At 43.6% G+C, this 19909-nt stretch overlaps 1 protein-coding gene across 4 annotated transcripts in view; it reads right to left on the reverse strand.

The window, feature by feature from the left end:
* The window catches only part of Dclk1 (doublecortin like kinase 1), a 299545-nt gene that overhangs the window by 36571 nt on the left and 243065 nt on the right, over nucleotides 1–19909 (reverse strand). For all 4 annotated transcript variants that reach the window (XM_048424463.3, XM_048424462.3, XM_048424465.3 and 1 more), the window contains exons 9-12: nucleotides 15642–15699; nucleotides 15102–15221; nucleotides 13134–13280; nucleotides 2244–2377 (exon numbers count right to left, since the gene is read on the reverse strand). In XM_048424463.3, coding sequence (XP_048280420.1) covers nucleotides 2244–2377; nucleotides 13134–13280; nucleotides 15102–15221; nucleotides 15642–15699 — 459 coding nt within the window. The remainder of the gene's footprint in view (nucleotides 1–2243; nucleotides 2378–13133; nucleotides 13281–15101; nucleotides 15222–15641; nucleotides 15700–19909) is intronic.

The following is a 19909-nucleotide window of genomic DNA, read 5'->3' on the forward strand; positions in this document are numbered from 1 at the left end:
GGGGTTGTACTTACACATTAAAGCACATATATGTTGGATAATAACAAAAAAGACCATGAATTACAGAAGGTCTGGGGGAAGAAAGGGAAGGGGAACATGATATAATTATATTTTGACTTTAAAAAGTTAAATAAAAAATTGCATCACATAAAAGTATATCTGCAAAAAAGCAAAAAGTAGCCGGGTGGTGGTGTTATGCGCCTTTAATCCCAGCACTCGGGAGGCAGAGGCAGGCGGATCTCTGTTAGTTCGAGGCTAGTCTGGTCTACAAGAACTAGTTCCAGGCCAGGCTCCAAAAGCTATTGAGAAATGCTGTCTCAAAATAAAAGTAAAAGTAAACAAAACAGTACCAGAGAGATGGCTCAGCAGTTAAGAGCAGTGGTTGCTTTGCAGAAGACCCAGGTTCTGTTCCCAGCACCCACATAGCAGCTTGCATATGCAACTCTAGTATGTGGTGGAAAGACATACAAGCTGGCAAAACATTCATAAACATAAAAAAGACAAACCTTTTTTAAAAATAAGATAAATTGGAAAAGACTGAGGCTCATGAGCACACAGACACACAGACACAAACACATCAAATACTACAAGCCTGGGCTGATAGGTTTGCTGTGGATATTTTAATTTTTAGATGGGGCTGGATCCAAATACCCTTGATTTAGAAGCAGCAATTAAAGATTATTTTTTAGTTTATAAAGTATGATATACATCATCTTATTTATTTCCCCTCAGACACTGTAGACTGGACAAAATATTTATATCACCTATTTTTCTAGAAGATAGAACGGGGTTCAGTGGGTGAGTAATTTTCCTCAATATCACACCGTGTGACAGCAGTAGAACCGGGCTCCAACTAAGCACCCAAACACATCCTCTTTCTTCTCAACACACACAGTATGCATTGAGATATGTCCTGGCCAGAAAGCTGCCAGGTAGAGGCAGTATTACCAAGGGTTGGCAGCCAACGTACTTGTGTGAGTTTCCAAATCACCCAAATTTGGCTAACCAAACAGTCCCCAGGGCTGAGGAGATGGCTCAGTGAGTAAAATAGCTTTCTATCCAGCCTGATGACTGGAGTTTGAATTCCTTGACCTGTGTGGTAGAAAGAGAGAGCTGTCTCCTGAAACTTCTGAAAGTTGTCTTCTGACCTCCACATACATGTAAATAGATAAAAGAACAAGGAGTCCTAAGGATTCCCCCATGAGGCTTACTTGCTTGTGTGTCCTGTCTTTTTGTCTTTTGGGTGACGGAACAAATAGAAATTCATTCTCCACCTGAGTATAAGTTTATGTCATGAGTGAAGAGAATACTTGGGGCTGGGAGTTGGCTCAGAGGCAGACTGCTTCTACAGTGTGCCCAGCACCCTGGGTTCAATTCTTTGCAGCAGAACACATGCAAAAAAAAGCCAGAAAAAAGGGGCTACTTTCTGCTTCTCACAAACCACCCTTTCCAGTCCTTTAGTTGAAGGGTAGCATTTCAGATCTCTGGCTGTGGCCCGTGGTGACATAATTAAAAGCAAAACGAAAGAAAACAAAAAGCTGATAAAGCCCGTGTTTTAAGTCACCCTGAATTCAAAGCCCAATTCAGTCTCTAGGGAGCCATGGGACTACAGGACACTTAGCCTGTTGGATGACAAATCTCCACATATTCACCTGGAAAGTGGCAGGAGCATTGTGTACCACCAGAGTGGGAATTGAGTAGAGTTTAAGACTTGGCACAAAGTAGGCCCTTTAGAAATGGGTTGCTCCCCTCTCAATCTAGGGCAGAGATGGACATTCATTTCATTCTGTACACACACCAGCAAATAGCCCATGGCCTTCAGGGGTCCAAGATGTTTGCTTTCCTTAGAGAAGCAATAACTAAGATGACTAAAATGGGGCCAAGGTATAAAGCTAGGTGAGAAAAATGACCAGAGCGGTATTTTTATAACAGTATCTCATTCTTTTATATTTAAAGTGATTTAATTACTATTGATATGTGTCTTTCCACTTATCTGGACATTTATTAAATTTTTTTATGATTAATAATTGCTTTACCTTTAGCAGGGACCAAATGCAATCTTTAAACAGGATGACAGTCACTGGCAACTTGATTGGGAAGACAAAGAAAAATGGCTTGCTGAACAGGTGGGGGAGAGGAGAGAAAGGGACTGGGAGAGAGTGGATGGCTAATTCTGCCCACGCCCACAGTTCTTTCATGATTCTCACTCCTTCACAAGTTCTAAAGCCAAGGGGAGCACTCACCCAGTCTCTGCAATGATTTCGGGAGCCACATATGTTGGGGTGCCACAGACTGTGTACAGAGGGCCATCAACAATGGTGGCCAGACCAAAGTCACCCAACTTGAGCGACTTACTGCCGTCCTGGTGCTCATACACCTAAAGAAGAAAAAGGTATAAAGCAATAAGTGTCTTAGAGCCAAGAGCACTGAGCCCTAAGTTTAATGCAAATGAAACAAACAACAAAGGCCCAGGCGATCGCGCACAGATAGCCATTCCAGAGCATCTTTCTTAATTTCATTGCAGTATTAGAAGCAATGAAGGAATGGCAAATGGAAATTTGTTTAGCAAATAATGGGGGCGTTTATACAACAAGATGGAGGTGCTCATGGAAACGGTGATGTGGGCAAAGGAGCTGCCTTTCACCAAGCCTGATGATACACGTTCATCCCAGGACCCACGCACATGGTGGACAGACAGACAGACAGACACACACACGCATATACACAAATACACACACACACACTCATACAATTCTCTCACACATACATCCACTCACACACACATATACACATACACACACACTCAAATAATATATACACACAAACACATATACATTTGTACATATGTGAACACACACAATACACACACTCTCTCACACACATACACATACTTACACATACACATAGGCACTCACACAATACACACAGTAAATAATAAATAAAAGTAAAAACAAATTAAATGGTAATATAGGGTCATATTTACTGAAAAGACTTAAACTTGGGAAGTGAAGACAGGAGCTTCATGTTGTTTTGTACCTGTCCATTAAAAACACATGAGGCCAAAATCTGAAATAACAGTAGGAACTGGCATTCCTGCTCTGGGAAGCAATTACGAAGATTTCTCTCTCTTTGCCTATGTGCATTTGATGTTTTCCACAAAAGGAAAACCAGAAAGTTTCTCACTCTGAACATACCATTCATGAAAGCAGTCACTTCCTTTCCACACACCACCCTTCAGTAATAGAACAAAACATCCACACAGATATTAAAATACTTTGTTTTCAGTGCCCCACATTTCCAGCAAGATCTATTTATAATTTTTATTAATAATTGAAGAGCATGTTAACATTTCATTTCACCTGTGGCAATCTGGAAAGATTTATTGGGTGTAGAGCCAGCACTCAGCCTTGCTTTCCTTATTAGGGCAGTACGTCTGCAGTCTTCCTCTGAACAAATCAAAACAAGCAGGCTCGTGCCTCTTAGGCAAATCTGTAAACCCCTTAATGGGAGCTCAAGATGTCACCAAAAGGGTATTTTTTTTTTTTAAAAAAAAGCAGCCTAAACAACTTCATTGATTACAAAAAGGGTAAAAGGGCACGCAGAATTCTCACTCGGTGCCTTCTCCTGGGATCAGTAAGATGGAGAAAGCCACAGGTCAATCCTGTCTCCGAATCTCAAGAACAATCTTCAAGAGACCCTCCAAAGGAATGGCCAAGCTTTCTACATTTATCAAAATGATTTACCCAGCAAGTTGAGGCTCGCTCATCCCTCTGTTAGTTCTTGCCAAAGAGGTCACTTGCTGAAGCCTCGTGGGCCTCTGGCACAGCAAGGCACATCTCCACATATCAGGAGCACTACTACAGGCTACCTCCGTCTGCCTTGGCAAGCCACCAAAGCCCTGGGGCAGATGCTTGGCCAGCTCAGCTGCAGGGTCAGCGATGACCAATTGGAGCTGACTGTTTCGGTGAGGCAGATCTACTTCTCAGGGGCAACCATGTTTTCTGTATAGAAATGATTTATCTATATCTTATTCACATGCACAATGGGGATTCTTTGTCTCTGGGGTTGTGGATCCTGATCACGTTTGGTCTGCCCTTGGCTAGGCATCCAAAGACTTAAGCAATCACCTGCAGTTTGGCTGCTTGGGAAAAGACAGACACATGTCCAGTTGTCCTCCGGGGTGGGTGCTATCTTCTCTGCTTAGCGAAGCAGCTGTGCGGGTTTAAGTTCGCACTTGGAGGCACCAGATCTATGAAACACTATAGTTTCTCCAGCCTAAATGTTATTGTGCTGGCCATTCTGGTCATCCAAACAATAAGCAAATGTTTTCCATGAAAGGAAACCTGAGATGGGACCATTGAGATTGGCTGTCTAGTTCATTTCCCGTATAGACCAGAGCTGTTTACCTCCTGAATTCCATTTTGGTATCAATAACTTTTCTAAATTGCAGAATACCCCTTTGCTTTGATGTTGTGTGGGGTCTGAGCCCTCACCATGTGTGCTTTGCCAAGCCGAGCAGATTATGATATATTCAACCCCATTTGTACAGGAAGTTCCCCACCCCTAAACACAGTATCTGTATCACCGAGCTTCAGTCACAAGTTTGGCAAAACCAGATGTTGGAGGACGCAGTCAGCAGAGGCTTGTTGTGGTTCTGGATATGACTGTAATGTTCTCACAGGAGGGCTACTAATGATCAGCGCTTTAATAGGAATTCTGCCTAAGTGCATTCAAGTTATATTTAATACAGATAAACAATGTAGTTGAAATGAAGGGAAATGTTAAGGACTGGGTTTCACTCTCCAGCACTGCAAAAAAAAAAAAAAATCCCAACCAACAAAAGGAAAAGAAAACATAAACATGCTACCTAAAACAATGGAGGCATCCTTTAAAACATTAGTGCTCCCACAAACTGCAAAACATTTACATACATTGAACCTATACTTTTATATTCTTTTTTTAGTCCTTTAGTCACATGTGTGTACAATTATCCCCTGCTATTTTAATATTTGAAAACTGTGCAGTTTTCACGAGTGTAAAGAGACTCAAGTTGTCGCCTGGCAAACAGCTTGGAGACAAAGGCGGACTCCATGTAACTGAGAACACTTCAAGACCCAAGGCCTCTGCGAAGGCTTTCACAAAACGCTTTTGCAGGTGGATGAATATCTGTCCCAGCCTCTGGTTGGGAATTCTGTTTAACTTGTTGTCAGGCAGGGCAGGAAGCAAGGTTACTTTGGGGTTTCTCCTCTGTCAACACTTCAGGAGAAGGATGGAGAAGAGTGGGCTCAGTGTTTGTTCTCGTCCAATGGGAGTGCCCCTTTCTGACATGGCACACTGAGCTCTCACCAATGGGGCTCATTATGCGTGCTCCCTGCAGCCAGAGGGCATTAATTCTATTTTGGTTGCTTTGTTTTGATTTTTTTTTTTTTTTGAGACACAGTTTCTTTGTATAGGTCTGGCTATCCTGGAACTAACTCTGTAGACCAGGCTGGCCTTGAACTCACAGAGATCTGCCTGCCACTGCCTCCTGAGTAAGGGACTTACAGGGATGCACCAATGAGGTGCATCAGACCTGTGACCAGTGAGGCCACTTGTAGATGTAACTAAAACTGTATTTTAAGAAAATCACAACTTTCTCAATTCATTTGTCTGTGGTGTATACACTCCCAAAGCTATCTGTCCATGGTATTTCCATGGCGACCAAGGTTTTAAGAGTTCAAAAAACATGAAGGTTGCTCACAAATTCCTATTTAAGATGCGAAAGCCTCAGGGTGGAAGAAATGGCTCAGCCATTCAAAGCACTTTCTGTTTTCCCAGAGGACCCACGTTTAGTACCTAGCACCATACCTTGTGGTTCACAACTACCTGTAGCTCTGGCTCTAGGGCATCTGACACCCTCCTCTGGTCCCCATGGGCACTGTGCTCATGTGAACACACATACTCAAAAATAAAATTTTAAAGTTGCTGTCAAGCTTCACAAAATAAAATGCAAACTTATTATTATTATTATTATTGAAAAAAAGGCAAGTCTCAGAATGAATTCTGAGGTTCTGTTGGGGCAGCTCTCCACACTATGACCATGTGACCAGTCCTCAGGAAGGATGCTACCAGACTCCAAGTACAGGCCTGACAATCTAACCCCCTGAGTTGGGCTCTGGTGGAGGGGGACCATTTTGCCACAACTGTATGTCAAAGCCTCTATAAAACATGACCCCCACGTTGAGCGGGAGCACATTAATTGTCAGTCAAGGAGTTCACAGCACGAGGTATAATTTAACGTTCATCCCAGGCCCCTTAAATGCTATAGCTGTTCCCCCACATTTTAAACACTGAGGGGCTATTAAAAAGACGGGGATTAGTGCAAATTACCCAGCATGTAGTGCTCGCACTGTTTTAACTAAGCAATAAAACGGTGTAATTGTACAACAGTAATTGAGTGCAGCCACACGTAATTGTGGGCTGCCATATGCATCCCATTACCGTAAAGACTGTCAGGGTTTTGTAAGCTACCCTTGTGATCATTGCAGATGGCTACAGTCAGGGAAGTAGTTCTCTTGGGTTTATTGTATGGCCATAAAGACATCTCATGGTTTGACAGACTAAACGTGTCAAATGACAACAATTATGAAAAGGGTTTCAATTAGAAGCGGAGGGCACGCCCTACAGGGGATCAATATACGGAAAATTCAACGTATAGATTGGGGAGATGCTGGCCTTTATTTTTAAAGGTGGCTTTATTTTGGGATCATTCAGGGTTATCTGGAGTTTTGGGTCGGCTGTAACTTGTTGAACAGTAGGTATTTGGGCATCTGCTGGCTTCTCTCGGATGGAAAGCTGAGACCATTTGGAAAAGTTTTTTCTTTGGAAAAAAATTAATATATCCTCATAAAACTTCAGCAGTGACCATAAAATATGAAAACTCACAGATAACCCGAGCCTGGCCAAGTGGTTTCTGAGATTTGTCTGATGGGGGAGGAGAAGCTGAGTGATAAAACAGATGCGTCAGAACCGCAGGGCTCCCAGAGTTGCTACAAATTCAAGGCTAGCCCTGCTGCAGCAAGGGCCGGCGACTCGCTAGTAACCGTGGAAATAGCATCACGGAGCTGCTCAGTGGGAACTAACAATGATGTCACCAAATAGACTTGACAAAGTGGCGGGAAATGGACAAAGCCATGAGACGGGCTCGTTTTCCCTTTTATTATATATGGAGTCCCTTTAAAAAGAGACTGATTTTCCTGAAGCCGAGGCATATGGCCCTCACAAATGAGGACCTTGGACTTCCCAAAGGGTAGGGAAACCCTGACTGCTCTTTGGCCTGGAGAAGTAGGGGGAGGAGGAGTGGGGGCGGGGAGAGGGAAGTGGAAGGAGGGGAGGAGGTGGAAATTTTTAATAATAAAAAATAACGATAATTCATTTTTATACAGTATAAAAAAAGAAATAATTTGAATCTAAGTCTTTAATCCTTAAGAAGCAAAGGGGAGTCGCATTTTAGTGGGAAATTATTTTTGCAAAACGTACTTTATGACCGTAGTGTCTTAAGTTAGACTTCTTGGAAAAAAACCAATGAGGCTAAAAAAAATATAAAAAAAACCCCTCATTTCATTCCCCCATGTCAAATATTTCAGAAACCACGAGTTAAATGAAATAATGAGGTTGATAAGAACTTGATACAGGTCAGGAAGGAATATGCAATGGGCGAGGTTTCAATATTAAGAGAAATAAAATCTCTTGTTTGCGCACCACACTGGAGATATCCTAGAAGAGAAAGACGTGAACGGAAACCTCAGGAAACCCAATTTTCACTCCCAATTCCGAAATCACCATGGAGTCATCTAACACAGGGGAGATGCAGCTGCAGGGGCGCATTCCAGATCCTGTCAGGAACAGGATCCGAGGACTTCTGTCCAAACCAAGGAAACTTAATAGCACAGCAATTAAAAAAAAATTATTAGATTTTAGTCACACAATTAATAGCCCATATATCATTGTAGAAAAATATATTAGGAAAGCTAGATCACTATGAATGAAAAGAAACTGAACCCAGCTAGAGTCTTCACACCATAGGTGTGACTTCCAGAACTTTCTCATATGCGGTGCCTGAGGACTGAGTACAAATCCAGCTGGTGACCTTCTGCCCGTGGCCTGTAGACTGGTTCTAACTGTGCCCACTGTCACTAACAATGCTAATAATCCCACATCTAAATGGATTTATTTGGGGATCGAGAGTCTTGGGTTTGAGACAGAAGGGCATTCCTTACCTCTTTAGTCTAGGGTTGTCTTGAGTGGAGACTAAGCAGTCACAGAGTGCGAATGGACCCTGAGCTTGGGTGAGCCATCCATTGAGTACAATGAGAAGGGCCAGGGCACAACGCCACTCCACGGGCATTGTAGAATTGCAAAGCATTGGGCAGGGGGCTCTGAGAGAGTTCCTTATTAAGAGAAGCAGAGTCTCAGAGAAACTACCTTTATCTGCAGATATACATCTGTATACTGATATACCAATATCGGTATATAGCTCTATCACCTATATCTCCCTATAGAATTAGAGAGAAAGATGGTTCTATGCATATACTCTTTTAAAAAATTAAGACAATCTTTCTCCTTTTATATTATAATGAAAAGATTGATTTACTTATACTTTTGCCAGTAAAAACTAAATTCTGTGAGGTTATGTTGTTTTTTAAGATCCATCAATTTCCTAAGCTGATGAGTGATGGATGAGTTTTGTTGCCAGGGGGTTTTACATCTGTTGGTCACCCCCAAAACCTTCGTGAGTTAAAGGTTAGGCTCTTTACCTTTCTCTAAAAATGTTTTTATTGTTTGAAAATTTCATACATGTATATGTAATACGTTTTGATTAAATCTGCCTCCCATTTTCTCTCCTTCAAATTCTTCCCCTACCCAGCACCCACTCCCCCTGCCAACTTCATGTATTCTTTTCTGAAAACCTACCAGGTCCACTTTGTGATGCCCGCGTGTGCATGGGTACAGAAGAGTCTGCTGCAGCCTTGAGCTTCTCCGGGCTGGCATCATTTAGATACAACTGACTTTCCCTGCCCCAGCTGCCGTTCACTGCCAATAGCTCCTCAGGTAAGGGTGAGATTTCATGAGCCCCTCCCCATACAAGCATGCTGGGATTTTGGCCGGCATGGTCAGGGGCAGGACTTACATATGTTGTCCCAGCCACTGTGTGTTCATGTGTGCAATGGCCCTGTTGTGTCCAACAAATACACTTCGTCATCATCTGCCTTGTTTGGTACATGCATACTAGTCCCATGCAGGAGTGAGGCTAGGAGATTACTGTGCCATCCCCGCCCTCCGAGAGGTCTACAGGGGAGCGAAGATGACTCTTGGTAACTGGGTTGAGACCTTCTGTCCTCTATTCTTTAATGAGGCGCCACTCACTCCCATGCTTGGTCCATCCATTCGGTCACCGGTTTGCCACACAGCCATTTGATTATGATATACTAGGCTTAATAACATGCAAAGCAAATAAGCACACGGATTACATGGAGGAAAAATGTTAAGGTTGATGCAAAAATCAATTTCTAAATTCTGTTTTCACTGGGTCAGTTGTCAGTTCTCCCCTAAAGTGTAGAACACACTGCGACAGAGGAGGGCACGTTTTCCCATCAAAATCCTTTGACCTTATCAAACACAGATCAATCATTTACACGATCAGTACAGATCTTTAAAGCTATGCTACATTTTAGTATTTGCGCCGTTAGAGTTAACAGTAAAACATGCCCAGAATTCTGTATACCCGATTATACTATGTAAGATGAAATCTGTATTTGAGACTTATAAAAGTCACTGTGCTAGCTACAAATCTCTCTGTCAAACCCTTAACTAGCAGAGGACTTGTTAACAATGCAACAATTCAGAAGGATGTTGGGGTCTCATGTGAAAGAGTAGAGCTGAAGGTGGAAGGAGGGATTGGTCTGTATCTGCTAAGTTTCCTATAGGCAGTAAACACATTCAAACTTTTATATTAAGTTTACTGTAACACCTTTCTAAGGTAATCTATAGATCTATGTTTTGCCACAAAACAGAAAAAATTATATATGGGTGAACAGTAAAAATTTAAAAGCAATGACAATAGAAGATGGCATCTTCCCAAGCACAATGTTACTGTGAGGTGGTTTGAATTTTCTGCCACAAGTAAAAGGGAGATAAGAAGGAAAGGACCTGACATAAAACCCCCATGAAGGAGGCTTGGGGAGGATTAAGGAGCTTGTTCAAGGTCACAGAACTGGATGGCACTGGAGCAGAGCTCTGTGGCTTTGGTAAAGTCTGAGGATGTGAAGGTGTGGTCCCCACAATGGCTCGTTCCCATTCCCGTGGAGACCTCAACAGCATTTGGAACTAAGAGTGATCTCATGTGTAATTAGAAATGTCATCTTCATTCCGCTAAATGTGCTCTGCTTTTCTATTTATTCTGTGATAGATTTATCACCAAGAAAATGCACCAATCGCATCTCCTCACAGTAGGAAACCACTACAGTGGGGAAGCAAATCTATTCATTTTCCATGTGGATATTTTCAAAATTGTGAATAGCTGCAAACAGTTTCTTTGTATATTTCAAATCAAAGCAGAAGAGGGGGAGAAAATGAGAAGAGTACATATATTTTCTTTCTGGTTCATTTAAGTTAAAGTGTGTTCCAATGATCACAGAATTTAAAAATATCCTGCAAACTACAATTAAAAAAAAAGCACACTGCTATGCAATCATAGACGGCATTTACAGAAATAGACAACGGTGTGCTGAGAAACAAATAAACAATGGGTGCCCCAAACCAGTACCGTGGAGGGAAATGAAGCCTTACTCTCTAATCACGGAGGCTTGGAGGCTTGGAGCCTAAAAAATTACTCAACAAAGCCCCGCTTGTAAGCCTGTTCGCATGAGGCGATGCCACATGAGTCAGGATACAGGGGTAATGACTGTGGATGACAGAAAATTGCTACAGTTCATGGAGGCAGCTAGGCAGAGAGAATGTTTAGGCTGCTGCAGGGGTTTGGAATTTGAGGTGCAATTAAGTCAGACCTCTGCCATTTGACCTCGGCCGCTCGCATGAGCCAGCCGCTACAAGATTACCGACATAATTGCAAAGAGCTAATTGTGTGCATATTTATTCCGTGAATGCCTGCCTTTTATGCCTGAATGTCAGCTCCATGAAGGAATGTGTCTAGTTCCCTGGCATGGAACCTGGCCCACAGTGGCACTTGATTAGACTCCTCCTGACTCAGAGCACACTGCCGTCTAGGGACTTTGTGGGTCAGAACTCAGTTGAGATCTTGGGTTTTCTACTTGCTTCTTATATTATCACCTTGGGCAAGTCATTTAAATTCTAGGTACCCAGTTTCTTTACCTGTGAATTGGAGGTGTTAAAGATTTTACTCCACATGGTGGCTGTGGGGTTCAAACAAGATACTAGGTATTTTTAAAAGCCCCTAGCATGAGGCTGAACACGTAAGAGATTCTACAGTAGCAAGCCTCATCAGCTTTGATGTGTGAGGTGGGAGTTAAGATGCACTTGTGGATTTATTTTAATTTTTTGAGACAGGGTTTTGCTATGTAGCTTTGGCCAGCCTGGAACTCGCAATCTAAATCAGGCTGGCCTCCAACTCCCAGAGATCTGCCTGCCTCTACCTCCCCAGTGCTGATATTAAAAGTGTGTGCTACCACGTCTGACACGATCATTCTGATCTCCCCACGCAGCCGGCTGCAGAGTCACCAGACATCAATTTCTGACTTAGCAGAGCGGTATTAAGTCTCTTAACACACCAATCTGCACTTTAAATATTTGCAAAAGTGGAAAACAAAAGAGAGAAAAAAGGCCATCTTTGGATGGGAGAACAATCACAGTTTCTAGCCCGGAGAATCAGTGGAAGCTGTGTTACTGTGTTTCCCAGTGTAGCTCTGCCCGCCTTGTTTCTGCTTCCATCTGGACCACCAGGACTGTGGGCACGAGAAGGAGTCTCATTTGATGGCATGGAGGACTCAGACAGGGAAACAAAGCAAACAGAAAGGAAAGAAAGACATCAGGGCTCTGGGCTGTTGTCTGCTTTACTTGGTTTTAGATAAAGGTCACGATGTAGCCCAGGCTGGTCTTGAACTTCCTATGTAGCCAAGGATGGCTTTCTACTTCTGGCCATCCCATTTTCCTACCTACCAAGTGTTGGTGTTACTGGCTTGTACCACCATAGCCAGTTTTATGCTGTTCTGGGGATCAGAACCCAAGGATTCATGAAGGCTAAGCAAACAGTTTACCAACTGAGCCACACATCCCCACACAATCCATTTTCTAAAATATATCTTTTCCTGTGGACTGTTTTTTTTTTTGTGTGCTGAAGTGATAACATCTACTTCTTATGGTTCATTTCTCTTTGGTTTTGGACCATATCATAAGACGCAAAGCTAGGATAGGAAAAGAAGTCCCGATGGTCAGCAAAGTGAGTCTGGATCACCGCACCTACAGAAAAACCAGGCCTGATGGCACATGCCTGTAATCCCAGAACAGGAGATGTGGAAACAGGAGGACACAGGTTTGCGGCTGGCCAGTTTGGCCAGACATGCTGAATGGGTGAGGGTGGGCTCTGATTTCAGTGAGCGACTCTGTGACGAAATATAAGGTGGAAAGGAAGACACTGGGCACACACACACACACACACACACACACACACACGGACCTCAGGTAATCACCCGACCACACCCACTTCTGTGCACACGCGTGGACCCACACGCTCCCTCCCTCCCCTCCACACACAAGAGTTTCTTTTCTCTTAAGTTAGCAGGGTAAAAGTTCAGCCATGGAAATGTTCCTGTTCACTATCTGGTCCGAGCCCATGCATGATGCTAACTACCAGTCATCCTTTGATTGCTTTTCAGAATGTTGTTCCTGTTCATAAGAAATTAGTGTTCTTGAGGGTGTAAGAGCTCTTATAGATCACCTTAAAGAGACACTGAGTACAGTGGAAACGGGCCCAGAAGGCAAACAGTTAAAAAGAAAGAAGAGGGGGAAAAAAAGACGAGTGTGTGTGTGTGGGGGGCGGGGGGGGGGGGCGGACGGGGATGTTCATTCGTTATGGAGGCCTTGGAAGCCAAACTGCCAGAGGATGGCTGTCCCCTTACCAGCAGGTTCTCCGGCTTGATGTCACGGTGGACGATGTTCAGGCTGTGCAGGTATTTGATGGCGCTGGCCAGGTTGTACAGCATCCCGCTGGCATCCCGCTCTGTGTATTTGCTGGTGGAAGTGATGGCGTCGAAAAGGTCTCCGCCCTGGAAGAGAGCAGCTGGCTGAGCCAGATACTGACAGATGGGCCAATAGGCTGCCCGCGGAGGGGACGGACAAACCAGAAAGGAGATGAGGAACGGACTAGAATGTGGGGGTTCCTAAGGGCTTTTTCTCTGCTTCTGCTTTGCAAAAGACTCTCTGGCGACTTCTCTCCCCGGCATGGGAGATTAATGACATTTTATCCTAAGCTTAAAGAAAAACTGTGATGAGAGTGACAGCAGACACGTGACTGCCTCCACAGCTCCTCACCAGGGAAGAGGAGCTGGAGCTGGGTTCCCTCTGAGAAGCCTCATGTTGGGGGATTCTGGTGACATGTGCTACCTGCCACACACCAACTGCCAGCTGAAGTACAAATTCAGAGTCCTAAAACTCCCCCAGAAAGACAGGTAATTCTGCAAGCTCTGTCCTTAACAGAATGTTCTTCTGCCTTTGAAATTATTAAGACACGTGCGGAACACACACTCTCTTTCTCTCTCTCGCTGTCTCTGACTTGCTAAATTTAGTTCTCTTGGAGTGGGCGGTGCGCTTTCTTTTTCAATAATGTGCTTCTCTGTAAGGAATGGAAAATGGGACCCACAGCCTGTTCTGAAGACAAGAAAGACAGGGAGAGAGGGAGGGCAAGGTGGGAACACCAAAGACAGTTTCCTGGTGCTATTCTTCTGAGTCTTTGCTTCCTGTGTTCCTTTATATTTTTCCAGTACTCAGTCAACCTACGATTTGGGCCTGATATTAAGCTGCACTTACTTGAAGTCCTTTCAGAGAATTTGGGTGTGCTTTACTAAAAGTATTTACTTCATTCTTGAAGATTGACTATGAAACAGCTGACCCCAGAGTCTAAACACATTCAGATGTCTGTCACTCCATAGTGAGCAACTTAATTTCCCCTTTAATCACAGGAAAAAAAAAAACCCCAAAAACGAGACATAGCCCTGTAGCTGTCAGGTTTCAGGATTCACAAGCTGTGCTGGCATCTCTGTGCCATGTGCAGCTCCCACCCTGGAATTCTCTCTCCCTGATGGCCAAGCAATGGTTCTTCTTCCACAAACAAACCTAAACAAATGTTTTCTCTCTCTGCTTCCTGTTTCTCTCAAAGACCGGGCTGTCACACAGGTATGAAGTTTGTTTCTGAGCCACCGGTGAAGGCGGGATGTTCTCTGTGGTCTAGCTGAACCCCTTGCCCTTAGTTAGACAGCAGGATATGTGTGGTTGTATGCGAGAGCCTGCAAAGAGCCAGGTGCTGTCCTGGTGCCCAAGGCTCCAGGCCTCAAGGCAGTTCTTTCTGGCACAGACAGGACGCTTCTCCCCCTAGTTCAGACATCTTAGTTTTGCAGATAGAATTCACAAAGGCTATGCAGGGTGAGGAAGGGCTTCGCTGTACTTATCAGGCCGGCTTACAGTTGGCCATCAGACTGAGATCTGTCCCTAGATACGTCATCAAATGCCTCTATTTCTCATCCCCAAATTCACTTGGTTTCACCTTCCCCACAAAAATCCACCTACAGGGTGCTGACCAATAAAACTATGGCAATTCATCATGTTTTTAATAGTGCACAGCAGGGCAACAGGAATGAGCTGAAGCTGTTGGTTTAAAGAACCAGGCTATGGTGAAATTCTATTCTGTAAGTTGGAGACAATATAATTTACAAGGTAAGTAAAGTAGTGATTCGATAATAAAATGTGTCTATAAAAATTGCAACACATAAAGGGACCTCTCTTTGGTAAAATGACGGTGTAACATTTTTACCACAATGTTGGCATGTTCTGGTCACCGCCAACCTCAAACATGACAACGGAAGAGTGCGCACCTTCACTAATTCCATAACGAGGTACAGCTCAGTGGGCACATCCATCTCTTCGATCAAGAGGACAATGTTGGGGTGCTTCACCCTCCTCAAGATAGATACCTCATTCTGGATCATGTGCTCCTGTACAAAGGAGAAGCCATTTTAATACATTCAAAATGTATGAGGAACCATACAACTCAAAATAGGACGACCACCTGCAGATAAGGGAGATGTATTCTGGGGCAAACGTAACAGCATTCTGAAGATCCTAAAATAATTCAACTCAAGACATATCATGACAACTCTAATTTTCTAGAAAATGGCAGAATGAATCTTAGACAGCAAATGTAAGGGAAGACAATAAAGTGAGCAGAGGGGAAAAATGAAATCAAATCTTCCTAATTACTTTTATTCCAGAAATATGTATATGACTGAACGTCCCCCTAAGTTTGTGACATTCTGTTCCATCAGAAGGCGTCTCTTGTGCTGCACTGGGTTAAGAAACCGGTTGACAATTCTACCCTTGAACACAAACTTCTCAAGAGTAAACCTGGTACGTACTTTGCCTCGACATTTGCTTTTCTTGATGATTTTCAGGGCATACTCCCGAGCAGTTGACCTGCAAAGAGAAAAGTTTTAAAGTAGAACTTAATTTGGGATCCATTGAGTCCTTTCATTGGGAGTTAATTTCTTGCTTGTAGGTCTCAGTGTTTCTATTTTTGAAAGGGCTCTGTTCTTTCTGTACAAAGCCGTCTGCAGATGTTTGTGGGTTTACCCCAACTGAGGACAATGAATCTGTTAGCACAGACCAATCTGGAGTAACGCAGCCACGTTTACACAGGAAACATGGCCACGGTGGTTGTTCCAGCCCTGCTAAGTGCTGTTCCTTCTCCTGGAAGTCACCAGCAAGGTTGCAAAGCACCCGTCTGTAACTGGCCTTTTCTACTCTTTTAATTAACCACCACCCATTCCACACACAGGGCCTCCCTAAATGGCTGGCCTCAAACCGATAATCCTCCTGCATCAGCTACTGGAGTGCTGGGAGTCTAAGTGTGATCTGTTGTGCCCAGTCAGTCTTTCTTGGGGTCCTCGATCCACAAGAGTGGCTATGACAGTTGCCTGAACAGTTCTCATGGTCACTCAGGAACAGGCCTGAGAAGCAGAACACCCTCTAGGTGTCCCATCAGCGTCAGAGCCTGAGAGGGAACTGCTGGAGAAGCAGAGATGAGACTCAGAGAGGACAGAGAAGGAGGAAACACTTCTAGTGCTTGTCTGGTACCCACCGGGCCTTCGTGGTGGTCATTCTCAAGGCAAAACGAAAAGGATGGCTAAAATCAACTCACTTTCCCATGGTAAAATCATGCTTCTCTGACCTGAGCTTTCCCTATAGCCCAGCCACATGCCTGATGGGTGTGGGACAGAGGAATCAGCCATGTTGTCACCTTTCAACAAGTGCTAATATGAGCCAGTATTTCTAAGATCTTCTGGCACCAAACCCAAGGGCGTGGCTATTGTTAGAGAACACAGCACACAGGAAATTCCAGTAAACTACAACTCCTGAGACAACAAGCCTTCATCCCTGGTACAGGCCAGCCGAGTCCAGCCTTTTCCTTACAGATAGAAGCCACCTGTCTGGATCCAAACGGTTGTGGTTGGAAGGAGGCTGATAAAGGAGCAGTTCAGAAAAGGGAATTTCAAATTCTTCTGTATGGAATTTAATGGGATTTCCATTTATATGCTTAGGGCAAAGACATGCCTTTTCTATAGACAAACTAGGAGGCCAAGTATTAAAATATCTGTTTCATGGGCATTTTAGAAACTAGTTATACATATTATTTCTAAAAAATGCTTGTTACTGTACTTTCAGGCCCCAGCTCAGAAAACACTCAATAAACATTATATTGTTATGATTAAATCTGGGGCATAAAGCCAGGTGGTAAGGACTTTGAAGTCCCCTTTCTCTATTAGAAGTCTTTCATAACCATAGCTGCTGTGGAATCTGGGAGGGTGGAGTTTTTTTTTTTATATATACAGGGATGATGGGTGTGGTCGATTGATAAGTTAGAATTAACCAGACCAGTTTAATACAAAAGATTTACTAATTGGGGAAAAAGAACATTTACACAACCAAGGATCCAACGGACACCAGGACCTCGAAGAGAACAAAGTGAGGGAGGCGAGGACACCTGGATGTTTTATCCATTTTTCTTGAACTCAGGGGGCCACACCCTAAACAGAATGTGATTGGCTAAGCTTCCCCATCACAGGGAGACATCCCTGAGCTGATGACAGAAGGCCAGGATCTTACATTCTGTCCTAAGCCTACAATTGGGAGAGGAGGAAAGCAAGGGTGGGTTTGGTGGCCTTGGGGCTTATAAAAAAGTATATGACACCTCTCTAGTTAGAACATTTTATAACACTCATCCTACCAGATTCTCTCATACATCAGACCACACACCCCACAGAGGACCACTAGGCTTAATACTGCAACGATTCTTTCTTGACTTCTTAGAAGCCGAACTGTAGTCATGTAATAACAATCCTTAATTACTACAAGCATGTGTTTATAGGAGCAGCTAGTTTTTAAAAATGAGCCCCAAGCTGGTATTCATGCAAAATGTAAACCATAAATAGCAATACCAAGGCACTGTTTAGCCAAAATAATGAACTTGCTTTAAGGCTGGCTGATACTAGTGCAGGCCATTTGCTTTCTGCTCCTGCATTGCGTTCATGTCTTTTCATGGAGCTCTCTGGGCTGCACAAGAGCAGCAGTACCAGAGAATTCTGTCCTTCTCCTTGTCTAGGGCAATCAGTTGGTAAGGTCACCTTCCTCCATAAAGCTGGAGCCCAAGTGCAAGTTTAACAAGAAGAGAAATTCTGATTTCATGGTGTAGGCACTTTCTTCTTAGACTAAAGACTGCTTCTCAAGATAAAACCCATACCTGACATTTATCAGGGCCAAGGACACATGATTAGACATATAATAATAGCTAGTCTATCATTCTGCTAATGAGACATAGTATCACATTGACTCCTAATGGCTTCTTGTCATACCCATAGATTAGCACATACCTGAACCCTCATCTGAGAAGCCCCTTATTGCCGCGGGGGTTTGGCACCAAGACCCACAACTGGTCAAGATGCTGAGAGTGACTTCGCATGCTCAGCCTTAGGTGTACCATATCACACCTTTCTCCCAAGGGTCAGGGGTCATTGTGGAAGAGGTGGAGGAAAGGTTGTAAGAGTCAAGGGTGGTGAATGTCCACAAGCAAACACGAATGTGCACTACTGAGGTGCTCGCTCACAAGACCTGCACAAGCTCACGCCTGACAAAATCCAAGCATGGACGGGAGAGAGTGCAGGAAGTCCCACCCCAGCTGAGGAGTTGTTGGTAACTGATAGCTGAGGAGAGAAGGAGAGTTAAATTTCTTTAAGGGCATGGCTCCTGGTAGCTCTAACATAGCCCAGTGAATGGTCACTTGCCTACTGTCTTAGTTGACATTAATGAGACGCAGTGGATTTAAAAACAAAATGAGGACATCACATTGGATGGGTGTGGAATGGGGAATGAATCTGGGAGGAGACAGGGGAGATGGATGATCAAAAGACAAAGTATAAAATTCTCAAAGAGTTTATAAAAATAATAATAAAAAAACTTCATTGACTCAAACAGCAGCGCACTAGCAAAGAATACACTAGAAGGCCCACAGAAAAGAGGACCCATGTCACCCTGTTACTGTTCCCACTGTAGAAAAATTGCCTGTGGTGGCATATTATGACAGAGGAGGAACATCTTTACCCATGTTGATACACATCCATCCCCCAAAACACAGCAGAATGCACCCATGCACCCACAAGCAGTATGTGCCATCCACAACATTCTTTCTTAGCTTGTGTTTATTTTCTTGGATCTCTGTAAAATATTAAAAGAATGTTTCATAATATCTCTGGAGAGAGAGGGCACCAGCCATATGTCCTTGCTCAGCAGGAGCTGGAGGCTGACACTTGAGGAGCAATCTGGTGTTTAGACTCTAAAGTTTCATGCAGTGAGCCCAAGATGTGAACTTGTACAAAGTGAACACAAGCCAAGTGAGGGAGGAAGGAAGGAAGGAAGGAAAGAAGGAAGGAAGGAAGGAAGGAAGGAAGGAAGGAAGGAAGGAAGGAAGGAAGGAAAAAGAATCCAATATGGAGAAGTGGGAACTGTCTAGTGTCAGAAGGCTGGGATCCTAGGACTAAGATACCATTCTGGTTTAGGACCAGTAGAACAACCAGTAACCTGCCACTGGGTCAGTGCTGACAAATTATTAGAAAGTTCATAAGAAAGGCCACATCAGTCTGCCAGAAAAAGAGACTTCCTGCTTAGAATACCTGTCGCTATTTAATTTCTGCCTTGTTGTGCATTGGAAAAGTGACTTTGGTATAGGTAAGTTCCTCACTGGACTCTTGTGGGGAATTCTTTATTAGAAGCAATGCAATAGACAGACTTAAGTTGTGTTTGGGAGCAAAACTGTAATCTACATGTTTAGCAGATGACTGACCTTGGATATTTAATGTCTTCCATCTATCTTTTTATAATGTGGGAACAGCAACACTGAGCTGATTGGATTATTATAATTCAACAGGATTCTATATTTTAAGGACCATGAATGGATAGATGTTTAGTAAATAGTGGTTGGTCTGGTTTCAGGAAAGGTGGAAGCCGAGGTGGTAATGGAATGTTTTCTGGATCTGGCAGGCAGGCAATTGAAGGCCATGTTCCATCAGTGGGGACCGGGAACTAAGGGAGAGGAGAAAGGTGAACTGACGGCATCAGCAGGGAACATTTCCAG

Source organism: Myodes glareolus, chromosome 20 (genome assembly GCF_982192425.1).
Source record: "Myodes glareolus chromosome 20, mMyoGla1.1, whole genome shotgun sequence".
Taxonomy (NCBI): domain Eukaryota; kingdom Metazoa; phylum Chordata; class Mammalia; order Rodentia; family Cricetidae; genus Myodes; species Myodes glareolus.